Genomic DNA, 18,483 nt, shown 5'->3' with positions numbered 1-18,483 from the left:
AATAGCATAAGTTGTGAAAACAGATGCATAATATTGCCTGGTAATTCACAATTAATAATCAAAGAAATGATCAAGAATAACCTCATTTGAATGGGGGGCGGGCGCTGCGGAGCCGCCACCCGGCTGGCGCGGGAGCCGCAGGAGCCGCAGGTCGCCGCCCCGTGGCTCCCGGGGCCGGAGCCTCCCCCAGCCGAGGCCGGACGGAGCGGGCACGGTCCGCCTCTGCTCGCAGGGACTCCGGTCTCCGTAGGCCGGGCTGCCCGACTGCGGATGGAGGGGACGGGGCGCATCTCCTCCGACCCGCTGCCCGGGGCCACGAGCCTCCCGGTCCCCACAGTCCCCTCCGCCTCCTCCAAACGCCCGAGGACTGCGCACCTCTATCCGCCGGGGAGGTGATGCGTGATGGACACGAGAATGCCCGGCCCCGCTGTGCGCCTAGGGTCTTGCCTTCGGAGCGTCCAGGGAGGATGGAAATAGAGGGTCTTAGGAAGCCCATTTACATCCCGGCTTCTAGGAGCCCTGGGGTTTGTTGCCAAAGCGGGTGGGAAGCCATCCACGAAGGAAATGTATTTAAACTTGCCTCTCTCTCTCTTTTTTTTTTTTTTTTTGGTCTGTGACACACCCTGATACCCAACCCCACCTACTCCACCGCAGCTCCCAAGGCACCAGGCAGACTCAAGTGGCTAGGATTCAGGAAAAGGCTTTTTTGAAAGACATTGTCTACATAAAGGCAGGACGAAAGCCTGATGCGGCCTGTTTCCCTTTCCCTTATCCTCTGTGTCTGGAGCTTCGAGTTCTGGAGCCTCAGAAACTCGGTCTCCTTTCCTCTTCTGTCACTCTCAAGTCGGCTTTGTAGGACTGGTGCTCCCAGCTCCACCCAGCGCCCCCACCATCTCTAGCACCACCATCAAGTTTGGGCACCATCTGCTTAATTTTGATAGTGCTTCTTGTTGCTGTTGTTTTAGTGGCGGTGGGCAGGTCGGGGATGCTTCCCAGTCTTTGAAGATAAATTCTAATCTCCTCCTCCCACCAAGGCAGGGCTCCATGGGTATGTGGCTATGCAGGGGCACTGGGCCCCCCGACCTCAGAAAGGCCCTGTTCCCTGTAATGCTCGGCCATGATGGTCTGCCGCCTGTCACTGTCAAGGAGTTTTTAATATTTTGTTTCATTTGGTAGTGGGCCAGGCAATTATGTAGCCAGTCTTGCTGCCCACTTCTCCACTTCCCTAGTCCTTCGCCTTACACAAGCCTGCGCGCGCGCACACACACGAAAACCATTAGGCATTTTCCTTTTGTATTTTGTTATATTTTATTTTGTCTTGTTCTACTTTGTTTGTTCGTCTATGTCTTGAGCTCAGTTTCTGACCCAGAACGGGTCACTCACTGCAAGGTGGTTTTCTCTTAGAGCCTCGTTCCAAGAGGAATGGAGCCTTCGGCTCCCCAGTAATAAAGCCTTGACCATCTCCAACAGCACTGTGCCACTCACTGCTCTAGAAGAGAATTGAATTGATTCTCTTTGGATTCGGTGGTGTGAGAAGGTCTACGTGTGTGTTCGCATTTTTCCTGCTTACTTATGAAGTTCTCTTCATCTGTGGTTAAGTATAATTTTTGTAATGTACCAGGTTCAGCTAAGCTAGGAGAATGGTGGGAATATGCTTGATAAAATGTCCTTCTGAATTTCTATGAAGTATTTTTATTGTCAGAAAATGTATTTCATTTTCTTTCCAAGTTAGAATAAAGTCAACATTCCCACAATTCCTTACTACCAGAAGAAAAAGTTTACTCGTCAATTACAAGGTACCTACAAAAGCTAATTTTGCTTGAGGTTCATGAGAGCTGAAAACATTCATGTTTTGTAGATACTGCAATGATATATTAAGGCCTTCTCTGTGCCAGGCACTGTACTGTCACCAGGTGTGCAGCAGTAAAGATAGACAATGTCTTTGTCATAACATCACATTAAAAAGGAAAACAAATAAGGTTGTTTCTGATAGTCATAATTGCAATGAATAAAAACAATGCAATAGTAACGAGAGTGTCTTGTGGAGAGGAGGGTGGAGAAAGGGGCCCTACTTTGAACAGGATATAGGGATGAGAGAAGGCTTCACTGAGTTTACATTTGAGCCAAACCTGGATAATAGAAAGGAGCCAGCCTGAAGAAGATCTGGGGGAATTACACTCGGCATAGGGAGCAGCGAGTGCAAAGAGCCTAACACAGGAATGTACTTGGCATTTTCAAGGCCCTGGAAAAGAGGGGCAAGTGTGTAACATGAAATCAGAGAGCTGGTAGTAGCCAGATGACAGTTGGTCTTGAAAGCCATGGTAAAAAGTTTTTATTCTATTCTCAGTGCACTGCCAAAGCATTGGAACATTTTAATCCCGGGATCAATAAAATTTAATTAGCATTTGGGGTGTTTTTTTTAAAGATCACCCTGGCTACTGTGTATAAGAGAAATGAGTCAAATCAGATAATTGAGAGATAGAAGATAGGGAGGAAACAAGTTTAGGGAGAAATATTATTTCTGCTTTAACCATGTCGAGTTTGAGATGCCCCTAGCCATTCAACCTAGAAATAATGACTAGAGCTTATAATAGAGCCCAGAGATCAGGAAAGAGAGAGGGCCAGAAATACATTTGAATGGAAATCATCAGTATGGAGAGCTTTTAAAATGAGATTACCCTAGATCTCTAGAGAGAGAGAGGGCTTAAGGCACTTATCAGTTATATAAGACTTACAGGAACTTAGATGTCCTACTTAGAAAGAAAATAAACTATGTGAATAGCTGTTTCCTATAGTAGTCTGATTTCTCAACAGTATGAAAGATTCTTGTAGGGTGTTGAAAATAATTAAGAAGAAAGCAGGGGCATAGGAGAGAATTCTAAAGAAGCCCTGGAGAGTTAAAATTACTTTTAAGAAGCTGATAAATTACAGCATGCAAAAGAGTGAATAAAGAGAAACAAGAAGAAAAAAAATCACAAAACCATTGGCATTCCCCCATAACAAGCAGAAAATTCCCATGGAGTTGGTTATTGCCGTTTCTATAGTAGGCACCTGAGATTTTACAGTCTGCCAACTGCTGCCCACTTTTGCTGAATGACAAGAGAACGAACAATAGATAATACCTGAAAGAAACCCGGTATATGTCTCTGGTGACTTTGAAATTACACATAGAAAACGTGAAGGATTTGAGAGGATTCAGTAGTTTTAAGCCCTTCTGGATGTTTCAACTTGGGAAAAGAAAAGAGGATTTAGAAAGCAAATAGCTATTTATATAAATTATAGTCTTGAAATGGGATTTCATTTTTTGAATCATGGCTAACATTACTGGAATAATGGCCTTCTGGCAGTGGCTGGGGATACCATCTTGAAAGAAGGCTCAGTGTTTAATGCCCTAATCAAGACTCCCTGCAAAAGTGATTTGGGTATGCAGAAGTATGCGGAGGTACTTACAACCATTTCCAAAGATGAATGATAATTCTGTTGGATGTTCTTCAAAAGAGGGTTGGATGTTGAAATAATTTTGGAAATAACTACATAAGCTTCATTTTTCTTATATAGCTTATAAATGAAATCAGCATTTAAATTCTCAATATAAATTAACATTTATAAGCGCTGAGAAGTCCTCTACAAATGTTTTACTTCATTTAACCCACTACTTTCTAGATTTTTTTTTACCTCAGAAGCCCACTGTTTTATTTTGTTGTTGTTGTTGTTTTATCATGTAGCATATCTTAAATTTTCACATAGCTAGTGTTCCACAGAACACACTGTAAAACAAATGTAAACAAATGTAAAAGAATTTAGGTTAAAAATTGAAGGTACAGAAAATGGCTCAGATAATTAAAAGCAGATACTTTGAAGAATAGCATAAGTTGTGAAAACAGATGCATAATATTGCCTGGTAATTCACAATTAATAATCAAAGAAATGATCAAGAATAACCTCATTTGAATGGGAGTCAGTCTAGATGCACTATATGTTTTGCCCAGATGAAACAGACAGTAGAGAAAGAAAAGCCATAGCAATTCCATGCCTGAAAGGATCATATCCCCAGTACAACCATTTTACAGCCTAAGAAACTGAGGATCAGAGAAATTACATACCAATGTGGAAATCAAAAATTTGAAGGAGAAAGTGTTGTCCCAGAATGTCCTCCTTTTGAGACAATTGAGCACCGGAAGTTGTAAGCATGAGGATATACATCATAGATGGATGATGGATTGGTGGATGACAGATGATGTATATAATAAACATTTTATACTGTCTGTTTGCTTAAGAGTGTTCATAAACAATAGTCTGTAAGACCAGGTTAAATAAGGATAAAGTCACCAAGCTGGCACAACAGAAAAATAAACTCCTAATGGAGACAGACATCAACTGTACAGACATCAGCCAAAATCTTCTGCTGCTAAAACCTGAGCATGTGACAAAGTGTTGCCTTACCTTGCTGAAAATTTCATGGAAAATCAAAGAGAAAGGAAGTAAATTTGAGAAGTTAATTTTCACCAAAGAAATAATTGATTTATTCCATAAGAAAGCAGATTTCAAAGAAAACACAGGTGTGATCCTAGAGTCAGCGACCCCAAAAAGGACAGGCGGCCCACGAAGCCAAGATACCAAATATAAAATCGCAAATGATTCAGGTGAGGAATAAACTCAGACACTAGTGTAACTACATTTTATGTTCTGGATAAGTACAGACCTGCATAGACCTAAGCTATATGAGCAAGATTAAATAAAAATAAAGGTTATTTAAAGCTAAAAATAACATGTACTAGCTATATGTAAGAGTACTAAGTTTTTAAACACCCTTCCCCTTAATATTAATTTATAGGCAATAATTGAATTTTTCATTTTCATTTTTACTTATGCAAGGTTAAACATTTTAATGTGCTTATTGATCACTACTTGTATGTCTTCTTTTTTGAATATTGTATTCTAAGTTACTTGTATGTTTTTATATTGAATATTCCTTTTCTGCTTATTAATAAGAAACTGTTATTTATAAAGAATGCTATTCCATTGTAATATATAAAAGACAACTGCTTTTTGTTATTAATCCTTTAATTTTTATGGGATTACAGCTTCAAGCTGCTTTATAAATATCTTTTTCTGCCTTTGCTTATATTTCTTGGAAAGATAGTCCCTAAACTGAGATCAGAAAAATATCCATTTATATATTTTACTTTCCATTATTACTGTTACTATTATTTTGTTTTTTAAGAACTTTAATCAATCTGGAAGCTATCTGAGTACATGTATTGATCTCTAGACCTATTTTTTCTAAAAAAGTCAATTGTCTCAGCTACTGGAGGACATTTTTATTTGCTTTTATATTCATCAATGAGCTAAAAGAAATAGACCCAGCTTCCAGTGTTTAGCTTCAAGTTTTAAAAAGTATTCTTTAACCTATTTTCTCTAATTTTTAAAGTTATAAATGAACTGTAAAATTTTTTTGTCCAAAATGTTGAAGCTTTTACTTTTTGCACATATACAAAATACGTAATTTAATTTTCTATTTTATGCCATTCTGTTGTTGTTAGACTTGTTTCCCGAAACATCATTTCTTCCTAGACAGTAACAACTTTGACTTGGCTGTTCTAGTAAGAACTAAAATCTGCTGGTTCCTAGGTATCATAAAATTTGTTCAGGGCCCCTGCAGAAAACAGAATGAAACACTTTTTCCTTGGATTTTAATATACTAAGCAAAAAGGCTATTGCTTATAGTTGCCAACTCTAATTGTGCACGTTGGCTTTTATTAAACCCAACGTTCAAATCCAGAATCCATTAACAGAAGCACTTTTGTGCTTTTATAATGATACGATTCTTCTAATCCTATTTTCAAGGCCCATTGGTTCCATGGATACAAACTTTTCCTTCTTTATTATTGGATTTTATTTGTTTTCATAGCCAAATATTTTTCAACTGTGACTGTCAAATACATACCATTAGTTGACAATATTCCATAACCTAATTTATCCTCTTAAGTACATATCATTTTGTGAGACTTTCTATTCTTTTATTCAGTACATTTTATAAAGCAATGATTAAATTTTGAAAAATTAATAAGGAAGAATAAAGGAAGTGCAATTAATCCAAAGTTACATATTGGGTTCCTTCCTGGAAAAAAAATATTTTTGAGCTGAAATTTCTTATGTGGTTTCTGATGCTTGATTTGGAAAATGAACTTTTTAAGGGAAAGAATCTGGCAGATTTATTTCCTCATGACATAACCAGGAAAAATTGTTTTAATAGTTTAACAAAAAATAATTTGCTTTTCTTGGCTTAGAAAAATTTTAAATGATATTATTTCTAAAATTCACTTATTACCATAAAATTTATATTCCACTAGGATGAAACCCTGCATATTAAAATGAGGTTATTTATATGGAGTTAAAGCCATGTTTTATCTAGCTATCATTCTGCATTTTCTTTATTAATTCTTATCCTCAAATATATAATCCTAAAATATCATATTGTTGCAACCATAGAAAACCTTCTTTCCCATACTTTACTATTTTTAAATTGAATTATTTACACATTTGATCACATGCATTAAAACTAAAAATCTCTGCCTCATAGTTTTAAGTATAATAGAATATTTATTTCTTGAATTAAATATTAATTTTATATTTTAAATATTTTTTAATATTTATATGACACTGTACATAGTTTTTATGAATATATCATGTTTTGTTCAATCAGACCATCTAGGAAAAGTGAAGTCCTCATGAACTAAAAAAAGAAAAAATATCATCAAATTTTAGATTTGTTCCAGAATGTATTCAAGAAAAGAATTATGTACTTGCTCTTTTAGATGAAAGAAGAACATTCTAGAATACCTTAACCTTTGCCCCTTGCTGCTCTGGTTGAATGCCAAAGTGGATAAGTGTAGATAATGACTTTTGAATGCCTGTTAGTTTGTCCATGCAACAGCAGTCCTATCATTGCCCAACACATCTTTGTCTTCTCTTTATTTTATTTCAATACATGTTCATCTACAACTAACCTTGTAAGTTGCCACTTTAAAAAAAAATTAGTTATTGAAATAAATTTTACTTGCTTTGGAGAAATAAAACAATATAAGTCACCAATAAGGACTATTCATTTTAACTTTATTTCCTTTACCAAACATTTTCTTTGTTGTTATATAAAAATGAAATATTTCATAATTAAGTGATAAATGCATGTGGTTTTAATTTATGATCATCTCGTATCCTTTTCAAAGCTCAATAAAGCCATGTTAATAAATACATACATAGTACAACTATCTACACTAATATCCCTAATTTCCGTTGTAACATTTAGCTCTAAACATCCTCACAGACAAAACAAAAGAAGGAAAACAATATGTTCTCAAATTTTTATTGTCTGATTTTAAGCAAAAATCTGGGATGAAAATATCATAGATGTCCATATTACACAAGACAGAAAAACATTTGATTTAGACTCAGCTCCCTAAGGGCAAGACTCTTGTTTTACTCACCTTCCTATCCCTTAGTACCAGAACATAACAAATGCTCATTAGTATGCTTTCTGAATAAAACTGATCAACTACAACTTGAAAATTTTAAATTTGCAAATTTTTTATCCAAGATCAAAAAAAATACCCACCCTGTTCAAAAGCTCAAGTAGCAGAAACCAACTCTAAATCAGACAGACGTTTCCTCGTGGAACCCAGTTCATGAAGTTCAAATAAATTCTATTCTAGTGATCTAATCTGACTCAGGCTGACATTGTTAGCTCCTCTACCCAGATATGCATATAGCACTTTCTTAACACCTACAACATACTATTGATTTTACTTGCATCCTATACCTGTAGCAACCATTTTGCAATCATCTCCACATACCCCTCCTCAAGCATCTCCAGAGCCAATTTTATTATATCTGGCATAGAATGGGTGCTGATACTCGGGAATTTTGTTTACTGAATGAGTGAATGTCTTGAGCTTAAAGCACCTCCAAAAAATATGTAACATAATCTAATGCCCAAGTTTCTCCCAAAAAATCAACTACCTCAGTTGCACTTCTATTTTAGAACAACATGTATTGTGCTTTTTCTGATTTTAAAAGTAATACATGTTATTTTAGAAAATTTGGAAAAAAACAAAAATCTAAATAAAATAATAAAAATCAACTATAATCTCCTAACTCAGAGTTAATATTATCCTTCTCTTCTCTTCTATTTTTTCTATGTGAATGTGTGTCAAATCATGTTAAAAATATTGTTTTCAATATGATTTTAAAACTTATTATACCAAAGCATTATTTCCAAAGTCATTAAATATTCCTTGGAAACATCATTTAGGATGGCTACAGAATATTCTAGAATATGGTTTATGCTGGAACATTTACTTTATTTCTGTTTTTGCTAGCATACTTTTTTTAATGTGAATAATAGCACTATTACTTGGGCATAAAATATATTCATAAATTGAAATAAAAATTTAGACAGTTGCAGGAAAAATTATAAATAAGACTAATAATTTGTGGGAAGGATTGGGTCTGCTAACAAGGATTATATCTATAGGCTTTTAAAATAGAATTGAAAGATGCAAAAAACTTCAAAGTATTCATAATGTTGAAATACATTAAGCTGACATAAAATCTAAAAAAATCTATTTTAAAAAAATAGCAAGACATTTCATAGCTTTTTAAACTGAATATTCGAATCAAATTTGACACCTCAGTAAAATATCAGTTCTGTCAGAAATCAAAACAGTGATGTACACTATATTTGGAAAGTGAGAGATATACACACGCATATATACATATACATAACTCTTATTGTGACAGAAATTAATTAACTTCATGAAATATCACTAATGAGTGAAATTGTAAAGTATTTGCTTTACTAATTTCCAGCCATACTTTTTAATTGGCTAGAAATATAAGTGCCAAAGTAATCTACTTAACGCTAAAGTATTTTACTTTGAAAATTATAAGCACGTTTCAAAAATATGTGGAATAAAGGACGTTTAAAATTGATTTTTTTTAAACTAGTAAAATTGTGTTATAAGAACACTTTATATTTTAACAAACCAATCCTGGTTTTGAAGCTTACAAAGTCATAGATTATTGATAATGAGACAATTGATGAAATAATCTAATTTTCAGTTAAAAAAATAATTAAGCTGTAAATAATTATTCTGTTTGGCCTATAACATTTCCATGGCTCATCTCCAAATTATGTCAGTATAATATCTCTAACTGTCCCATGTTTTTAGGTACTGTTAAACTGCGTATACACAGAGCATTCTGGCAGCCCGCTGTCTTGAAATAACTTGGGGAAGCTTATCTTCTTTTGAACAAATATCACACACACACACACACACACACACACACACACACGCTCCACTCTACTATATACTAGCCAAACTAAAGCTATGGTCCTTATAAAATAGCCCTTCTGAGCCTAAACTCAAAATCTCAACTTTATGGAATTTACTTTTTAAAATAGCAGAATGGTGAATGTGCCTGTTATTGGCTGACTTATGTCTCCCCTAAAACTCTTATGTTGAAGCCTTAACCCCCAACACCTCAGAATGTGATTGTATTTGGAGATAGGGTCTATAAGTTAAAAAGAGGCCCTAATCCAATCTGACTGGTGTCCTAATAAGAAGAGGCGATTAGACATGTAGAGAGACACTAGGAGCACGGGTGCCCAGAGGGACAACCATGTGAAAAAGGCAGCAAGAGGGCAGCCAGTTACCTGCAAGCCAAGGAGAGAAACCAACTCTGATGGTGCCTTGACTTGGACTTCCAGCCTCCAGAACTGTAAGCAAATAAATTTCTGTGGCTTAAGCCGTCCAGTCTATGGTATTTTGTGATGGCAACCATGGCAAACTAAGGCCTTAACTAACATATAACGTGATAGGATAGAATGAGTATATTTTACTCATATATATATATATATATATATATATATATATATATATATATATATATACATAAAGAGCACAAAAGACAAAGGTCTTGGACCTCTAGGCACAGAGTATAGTAGCCTCTCTTTCTGATTTTTTGACCTTTTTAGTTTCATCAGAACAATATGGTTGGGGAACATATTACCGAAAAATGTCAATGAAAATACTGAGTTACTTAATAAAGTAATGCAACCTTGAACTTGACAATTCACAGAAAATTTGAATAGTAGACTCTTTTAAATGAGATCAATTTTGCTGTTTTCGTATAACAATTATAATACATGAGATCAATCTTGATTAAGTTATTATAAAAAAATTGTATAAAAGTGTACTACTATATGTAAGGGAATGAATTTTTTCAGAATTTAAAAAAATGCTTTAAATAAAATACAAATAAGGGAAAACAATTTTCATGTGGTATTTGATATCTTTTAGAAGGGATAGTAGCTGGTATTCATAGAATTTTGGAGGTAGAAGTGGTATTAGAGACCATCTTACGCAATTGCTTCATTTTAGAGGTGCAAAAAGGAATACTCCAAATCACACAAGTTAGAAGAGCCAGGCCAAGAAATGAATCATCACTGTTTTGATTACACCAGTGGTCTGCAATATGCACTTGGCTATGCACCCTATTAGTAAAAAAAAAAAAGAGCATATACAAACTCTATACTTGTATATTTATTTGTAATTTAATACATAAATATAAATATAAATATAAATATACACACATAATTATATCAAGGTTATATGACTGGTGTAAAATATATAAGAAAACAAAAATTTGAAAGTGCATTTACAAGGCTTCCATTTCTAGATAACATGGAGTAGAGACGTTTCTCCTTATTCCTACTGCTAAGTACAATTAAAAACCATGATCATTGTATATTAAAGAAACAGAGGGACTCTGGAAAGTAGACAGAAAAAGACCAACTAGGGACATTGATACCCAAGGAGTAACACAGACCTAAGTTCCCTGTGTTTTCTTTTTGTCTCATATGTCAGACTTGGTGCTGGAAAAGCATACAACCTGGGAACACTAATACACAGAAACAAAAAAAGCCCTAAGAAAAGTCTGCTCTATGTACCTAAAGGATCAAGAAAGGGGAAGCCTAGTAAGACAGAAAACTCACACCATAGGAAAAACTCCAGGAACCCTTCTCCCAGCCTTCCCCTCCCAACACACACACACACACACACACACACACACACACACACACACACACCCCACCCCACCACACCACCTCTGGGTGATATCAGAGAAGGCCAAGTTGGGAACCTGGACTTGCAATCCTTCCAGGTGTCAACAGTCTCCTGTCCGTAAAGAACACATGATGAATCTAGACTTCCAGCCCTTCTAAGTGGTAATGAGGCATCCCTTCCCCTACTGATGAAGTGCTGTGAACAGAGGCCTAGTGGGAAGCCCAAAATTCCACACCCACCTCGCAATGAGGTGATGGCCCACACTGGTGTCGCAATGGAGAATGATGAGGGAATTGAACTTCCACCTCTACCTGGCAGTAATTAGATGGCTCCTCCCTTCGCCTTCTCATGGTGTCAGAGAGGACTTGCCAAAACAGAATCTAAATAAGATCCTGATTATCATAAGACAATATCGAAAAGGTTCAGGACACAATTAGAAGTCACTGTCAAAACAGAACAAAGAAATCCTAACATAAACGAGAAAAGAAAAACAACTGACACCACCACCAAGATATTAATGATGTTGGCATTATCTGACAATGATTTTAACTGGGACATTATAAAAAGGCTTCAATGAACAATTTCAAGCATGCTTGAAACAAAAGAAAAAGAAAAACTTTTAGCAAAAAAAAAAATGAAAATTGTTTCTGTTCTAATTGCATTCATTTCCCTATACTTTATACAAACCTTAACAACCTAGCACACCCACTAAAAAAAAAAACAACAACATAAAGGTATACACTCAAACACATTACAAATAAATCAAAACAGAATTATAAGAAAAGTTCAAGTAACACTAAAATTCAAGGCAGGAATATTAAATAGAAAAGAAAAACAGATCATATAACAGAAAACACATAAAATAAACCCTAATATGTCAATAATTACATTAAATTTCAATGGCCTATATATACAAATTAAAAGGCAGACTGGCAAGGTAGATTAAATACCATGAACCAATGCAGGCTGTTTACAAAAACTCACTAAAAATATAACATTATAGAAACTCTGAAAGGAAAAGCATGGAAAAGATATACAATAAAATGTTGGATTACGAGTAACATGGTTTGTGAGTGTTCCACAAAACGAGCAAACATTTCTAATACATTTTAACGTGGTAAACGAGCAATGTCTTGCAATGCGAGTGGTTTGTTTCCAGAACAAATTATACTCACAAACCAAGGTATTACTGTACCATGTAAACATAAATGAAAAGAAAGCAAGAGTACCTACATAAATATCAGATAAAACAGACTTCAGAGTAATGAAAATTACCAGGGACAGAGATAGACATTACATAATAATAAAAGGGCCAATCTACCTAGAAGACATTACAATCATAAATGAATATGTCCCAAACATCAGAACTGCAAAATATGTGTGGGGAGGGGGAAACAATGGATAGAAGTGAAAGGAGAAATAGACAAATACACACTTAGAGTTGGAGTTGTCAACACCCCCTTACCAAACAATATAACTATGCAGAAAAAAGCAAGTATATAGAAGAAATCAACAATACCATCAACCAACAACACAGAATTCCCCAATAGGAGCAGAATATGCTTTTTTTTAAATACCCATGGGACATTTATCAAGATATAGTATATCTTGGCTCATAAAACAAATCTCAAAAAAATTTAAAGAATTAAAGTTAAACAGAATCTGTTCTCTGATACAATGGAATCAAACTAGCAATCAACTACAAAACAATAACAAAAAAAATTCCAAAACACTTGAAAACTAAGCAGCGCACTTCTAAGTAAATAATGGGCCCAAGAGAAACTCTTGAGGGAAAGCAAGAAATATATTGGACTAAATGAAAATAAAAATACAACATAGAAATTTTTGTGGGACGCATCTAAAGCAACACTGAGAGAGAAATTTATAGCACCAAAGGCCTGCATTAGAAACGAGGAAAATCTCAAATCAATGATCTAAGCTCCCACTTCAAGGACCTGGAAAAAGAAGAAGAAAGTAAACCCAGAGCAAACAGAAGGAAGGAAATAATAAAGAGCAGAAATTAACAAACTTGAAAACAGAAATATAGAGAAAAATCAATGAAATAAAAATTTATCTGTTTAAAAAGATCAATTGAGAAAAAAACAACAACCATTTTAGTAAAATTGACAAAAAAAAAGAGAGAAGACACAAATTTCTGATATCACAAATGAAACGGAATATCATTGTAGATGCCACAGATATCAAAATGATAAGCAAATACTATACAGAACTCTACACACATAAATTTGACACCTTAGATGAAATGGAGCAATTTCTCAAAAAGCATAAATACCACACTTTAATAGTGAACAGTGAAATAAATCAACCTTTAAATTAAGGAAATTAAATCCATAATTTAAAACAGCTCTTAGATATGATACTAAAAGTATGATTATCTCAGTCAGTTCAGGCTGCTAAAACAAAACACTGTAAACTGAGTGGCTCAAACAACAGAAATTTATTTCTCACAGTTCTGGAGACAGGGAAGTCCAAGATCAGGGTGATAGCATGGTCAAGTTATGGTAAGGGCTGATTCCTTAGTTAGCAGATGTTCATCTTCTCCTTGTATCCTTACATGATGGAGACCAGAGAATGAGAGAGAAAGTTGCTCTTGTGTGTTTCTTGTTATAAGGGCACTAATTCCATTCATTAGGGTTCCATCCTCATGACCTAATTATCTGCCAAAGGCCCTATCTCCAAATACCATCCCATTAGGCATCAACATATGAATCAGGGGGCAGGGGGGCACAATATTCAGTCCACAGCAATGTTCCATAACAGAAAAATCAATAAATATAACTTACTCAAATTTTAAAATGCTATTAAACAAAAGACCCTGTTAAAAGGATGAAAATGCAAATTACAGTCTGGGACAAAATATTGGCAAACAACATATCTTACAAAGGACTCAAATCTAGAATATATTATTTTTAAAACAAATCCTCTCAAACTCAACAGTAGAAAAGCAAACAACCCAATTTAAAAATTAGCGGAAACCATAGAGACATTTCACAAAAGGGGGTATACAGATGTAAAAAAGCATATGAAACATCTACAACAATACTAGCCATTAGAAAGTGAAAATTAACACAATAGCACAACACACCTATTATGTTAGAATGTTAGAATGTGTTAGAACATTCTAACACAACATGTTAGAATGGCTATAATAAAAGAAAAGGGGTATACAATGTCAAATGCTGGCAGAGATTTAGAGAAACTGGATTTCTTAAACACAGCTGATGGGAATGTAAAATGGTCTATACACTCCAAAAACTAGTCTGGCTGTTTCTTTAAAACTGAAATGTACATTTAACATACAACCTAGCAACCACAAGCCTAGACACTTATCTTAGAGAAATGATACCTGTACATGAATGTCCACGTACAGGTTTGTTTGTAATGGCTGAGAATTAAAAACAATCTAAATTTCCTTTAATAGGCAAATAGCTATTAATAAATCAAGTCTTGATCAACCATACTGTGGAAGGCTACTCAGCAATAACAAGGAACTATTGATACATGCAACAAATTGGATGGATCTGAGGGACACTGTGGTGAATGAAAAAGTCTAATATCAAAAGGTCACATCCTGAATGAATCCATTTATAAAACATTTCCAAAATGACAGAATTGTAGGAACTGAGGAAAGATTAATAGGTGCCAGGTGTTAGAGATGCTGAAGGGAAAAATCTATAACTACAAAGGGGTAGCACAAGGAAGGCAGATCTTTGTTGTGATAGAATAGTTTCATATGTTGATTGCAGTGATGGTTACACAACCATGTGATAAGATGGCACAGAACTATGCACACACATTATTTCAATATCAATTTCCTTGTTTTGATATTATACTATAGCTACATAAGATGTATTCTTGGGGGGAAACCACTTGAATGGTAAATGGGACCTCTCTATACTATTTTTGCAAGTCTCTGTGAATTTATAATTATTTCAAAATAAAAAAAGTTTAAAAAAATAAAATGTATTTAAATTCAAATAGTAATTTAAAATTTTTATTTTTGCCCTTTATTGTCTTTCATCGCCCCTTTTGTGCACACATCTACTTGAGAGATCAATGCTTGAATCTTATATACGTTTTGTGTGAATCCTTAGGACTATAAGAAATTATAATAGATTGACCATAATTTCCTAAGCCTGCTCTTCATAATAGCTGCCAAAACTATTATGCCAAAACACATAGTTGGTTGTAATGACATAGATGGACTTAAGCTTCAAAAGCTATTTCTTGAAAGCTAAAAATATAAAGAAGAAGAAAAATGGCTCCTATGGAGTGGATCAGAGAGTAAAAAAAAAGAATCTCCCTGAGCACATCTGTATGAAACTAGAACATAAGTGGGACCTAGCAACAACAACAAAAAGTCTAATGGTTTCAATAGACTTTCTATTTCATTCTTTCCTGATAGAAATAACCTGTTTTATGAAAAGCGAAATGAGTCAATAACTTTATGTTTCTTTTGTTAAATTGTATCTGATCATTTGAATGCAATCATAGACTGATGACATATCTCCAGGGCTTATGAATAGACTTAGCTCTGATGTCAGAGGACTTGGTATCTAAATAAAGCATACAGACTGGTCCACGTTTGAGGCTGGCCTGCTTTTGGTAAAGGTAAAGACCAGGAATAGCTCTTAAGGAATCAAGAAAGAGCAGAAAAGATCTAGAAAATTCACTGGTAGTATTAATGTTGGTTGTCATGGGGAAAGGGGACAGAGGATGAGTTAAATGTTAAAACAGGAACTCTGGCTAAAGTATCTCAGAGAAGCCCTGATATTAACTTGCTGAAACTTTTGGTCCAAAAAATTAAACATTAGTGTAAATTAAAGAGTGAAAAATCAAATGCAATTGTCACATTTTGCCAACTTCAAGTCAAAGGTATTGATGGGGTTTATCTCAGATCTGGAGTTCTTTTCCTCAGGAAGTTCTTCTCCATAAGTTTTTATGAGTCTCTGTCCTCAATGGAGGTTTCCTCTAGAAGATAATAAAGTGCACTGTTAGTGGTTATGTTCTCCTTTTTTTTCTGAAAAGATACTGTACTTATTTATTCATTTTTAAAATGTATGATTGTGGGGTCATGAATATTTACTTATTTAAATTGTTGAACTCTTTTATTATTATTATTTATTTTGGATGCTCAAATTTTCATATGCTTGGACAGTGAGCCCCTTCCAGCTGATTCCTGGGTCCTTTTGATGTGTCTTTATCATTGAGTATTCCTGCTTTTTGGCACACAAAGATATTCCAGGGTCATTCTGTCCTCCACACTTACCGCTGAAGTCAGCCATTTGCACAAAAAGGTCTGATTCCTTGCAGTGAAAGACAGTTACAACCACTTAGTGGTTACCAGTGGTTAAGAGGTGAGGGGGGCAATAGATGAGGGTAAACGGGATCAAATATATAGTAATGGAAGAACTGACCCTGGGTGGTGAACACACAATGTGATATATAGATGATGTATTACACCTGAAACCTATGAAACTTTACTAACCATTGTCACCCCAATAAACTTAAAGACAGTTTTACCGGAAACCAAGATAAGGGCCTTACTCAGTACTGCCCATTGCTACAGCTGGGTCTCTCCTTCTAGTCCCTCTTAACTGACAGAGCTAGGAAATATATGTATGTATACATGCAACATACATAAACATACATATAGGCATACTTCTATAACTATTTTATACCCATCTGTATAAATATATAATGAAACGAGTTTATATTGACACTTCCAATTATAATCCTACCCCTCAGCAGTTTCCAGGCTTCTTCTTTTCTGAGTTTGTTAACATATTCTTCAACATGAGACATTGGTTCCAGTAATCCTCAACATTTTTATTTATTTGCTCAACTAAATTATTTTTTCCATGTAACCCATCTCTCAACATTGGCTCCCCCTTTACCTCCACACAGGGCCACCAGCACCACTCTGTCCTGGGCCGCAGAGCCTGCTGGCCTGTATCTCTGTGTGGCTCCCTGCTCCTCTCCATTGCTTATATTCCTAGCTGCAAAGCCTGCTGGCCCACGCACTAACCCTATCCGCTTCCCTGTAGTTCCACAGCCTTAACTTCTGGGTCACTGGCCTGCACTTCCAAGGAGCTCGGCTCTCTCTTATTGCCCCTTATCCGCAGCTACTGTGTAATCCCTCCATGAATTTCATTGCTCTTCCTTAATTCCAAATGGTTAACATTTCCTTCGGGTATCATTTCCCTCCAATCCGAAGAGCTTCTCTTAGCAATTCTCTTAGAGCAAATCTGTTGGCTACATATGAATTTTATTAGTCTTCCTTCACCTGAGACTATCATTATTTTACGATAGTTCCTGGAGGATATTCTCACTAGATACAGAATTCTGGCTTGACAGATGAGTGGTGCGAGTCAGTGCTCCACTTTTGCCTGGGAGGTGTCAGTGAAGCCCAGCAAGAAATTGAAAATACACACAACACCAGGGGATTGCCTTCTAAAAGAAGATTAACTAGGCTTCAGGGTCTCATAATGTAATATCCAAAATGGCCAGGGTACAATAGAAAATTATTCATCATAGCAGATAAATCACAACATGAATGAAAAAAAAATCAACAGATTCCAATACTGAGAAGAATCAAATGGTATAATTACCTGACAAGAATGTTAAAGAAACCATTATAAAAGCGTTTGAACAAGCCATTTTAAATTTTCTTGGGACAAATAAGAAAGTAGAAAATCTCAGCAAAGAAGTTATGAAAAAAAGTAACCAAAATGGGAGATTATAGAACTAAAAAATACAATATCAGAAATAAAAATTCACTTGATGGACTCAATAACAGAGTGGATATGACAGGGGATTCAATCATGGATTTGAGGACAGATCAATAAAATTTACAGAATCTGAACAACAAAGAGAAGATAGACTGAAAAAATATAAAGTTTCAGAGACTGAAAGGACAATAAAAAAGAGCTATTTATATCACTAGATTTCCAGAAGGAGAAGAGAGAGACCGTGAGACTGAAAACGTATTCAAAGAAATAATGGTTGAAAATTTCCAAAATTTGGTAAAAGATATAAATCTATGGATTCGAGAGGCTAAGTGAACCCCAAGTAAGATATAACCAAAGAATTTCATACTAAGGCATATCATAATTAAACTTCTGTCAAGTAAATGCAAATATAGATATAGATACAGATACAGATATAGATATAGATATACATACATAGGGTGCCAAAAAATGTATATACATTTTAAGAAAGGAAAAAAACTGTATTAAAATTGTAATACTCAATATATACCAATAACAAAAGATGAATACAAGTCATGTGTATACATTTTTTTGGCACCCCCGGTATACTTTACTACAACTTAAAA

At 35.2% G+C, this 18,483-nt stretch overlaps 1 protein-coding gene across 1 annotated transcript in view; it reads right to left on the bottom strand.

Moving 5' to 3' along the window:
- PRKD1 (protein kinase D1) overlaps nt 1–18,483 on the bottom strand; it is a 359,670-nt gene that overhangs the window by 315,495 nt on the left and 25,692 nt on the right. The window contains exons 3-4 of the mRNA XM_019654274.1: nt 1,384–1,489; nt 82–377 (exon numbers count right to left, since the gene is read on the bottom strand). Coding sequence (XP_019509819.1) covers nt 82–377; nt 1,384–1,489 — 402 coding nt within the window. The remainder of the gene's footprint in view (nt 1–81; nt 378–1,383; nt 1,490–18,483) is intronic.

This window comes from Hipposideros armiger, unplaced genomic scaffold (assembly GCF_001890085.2).
Source record: "Hipposideros armiger isolate ML-2016 unplaced genomic scaffold, ASM189008v1 scaffold_218, whole genome shotgun sequence".
NCBI lineage: Eukaryota > Metazoa > Chordata > Mammalia > Chiroptera > Hipposideridae > Hipposideros > Hipposideros armiger.
Note: the sequence above shows the minus strand (reverse complement) of the source record. Positions and strands in the feature narration are given on the sequence as shown.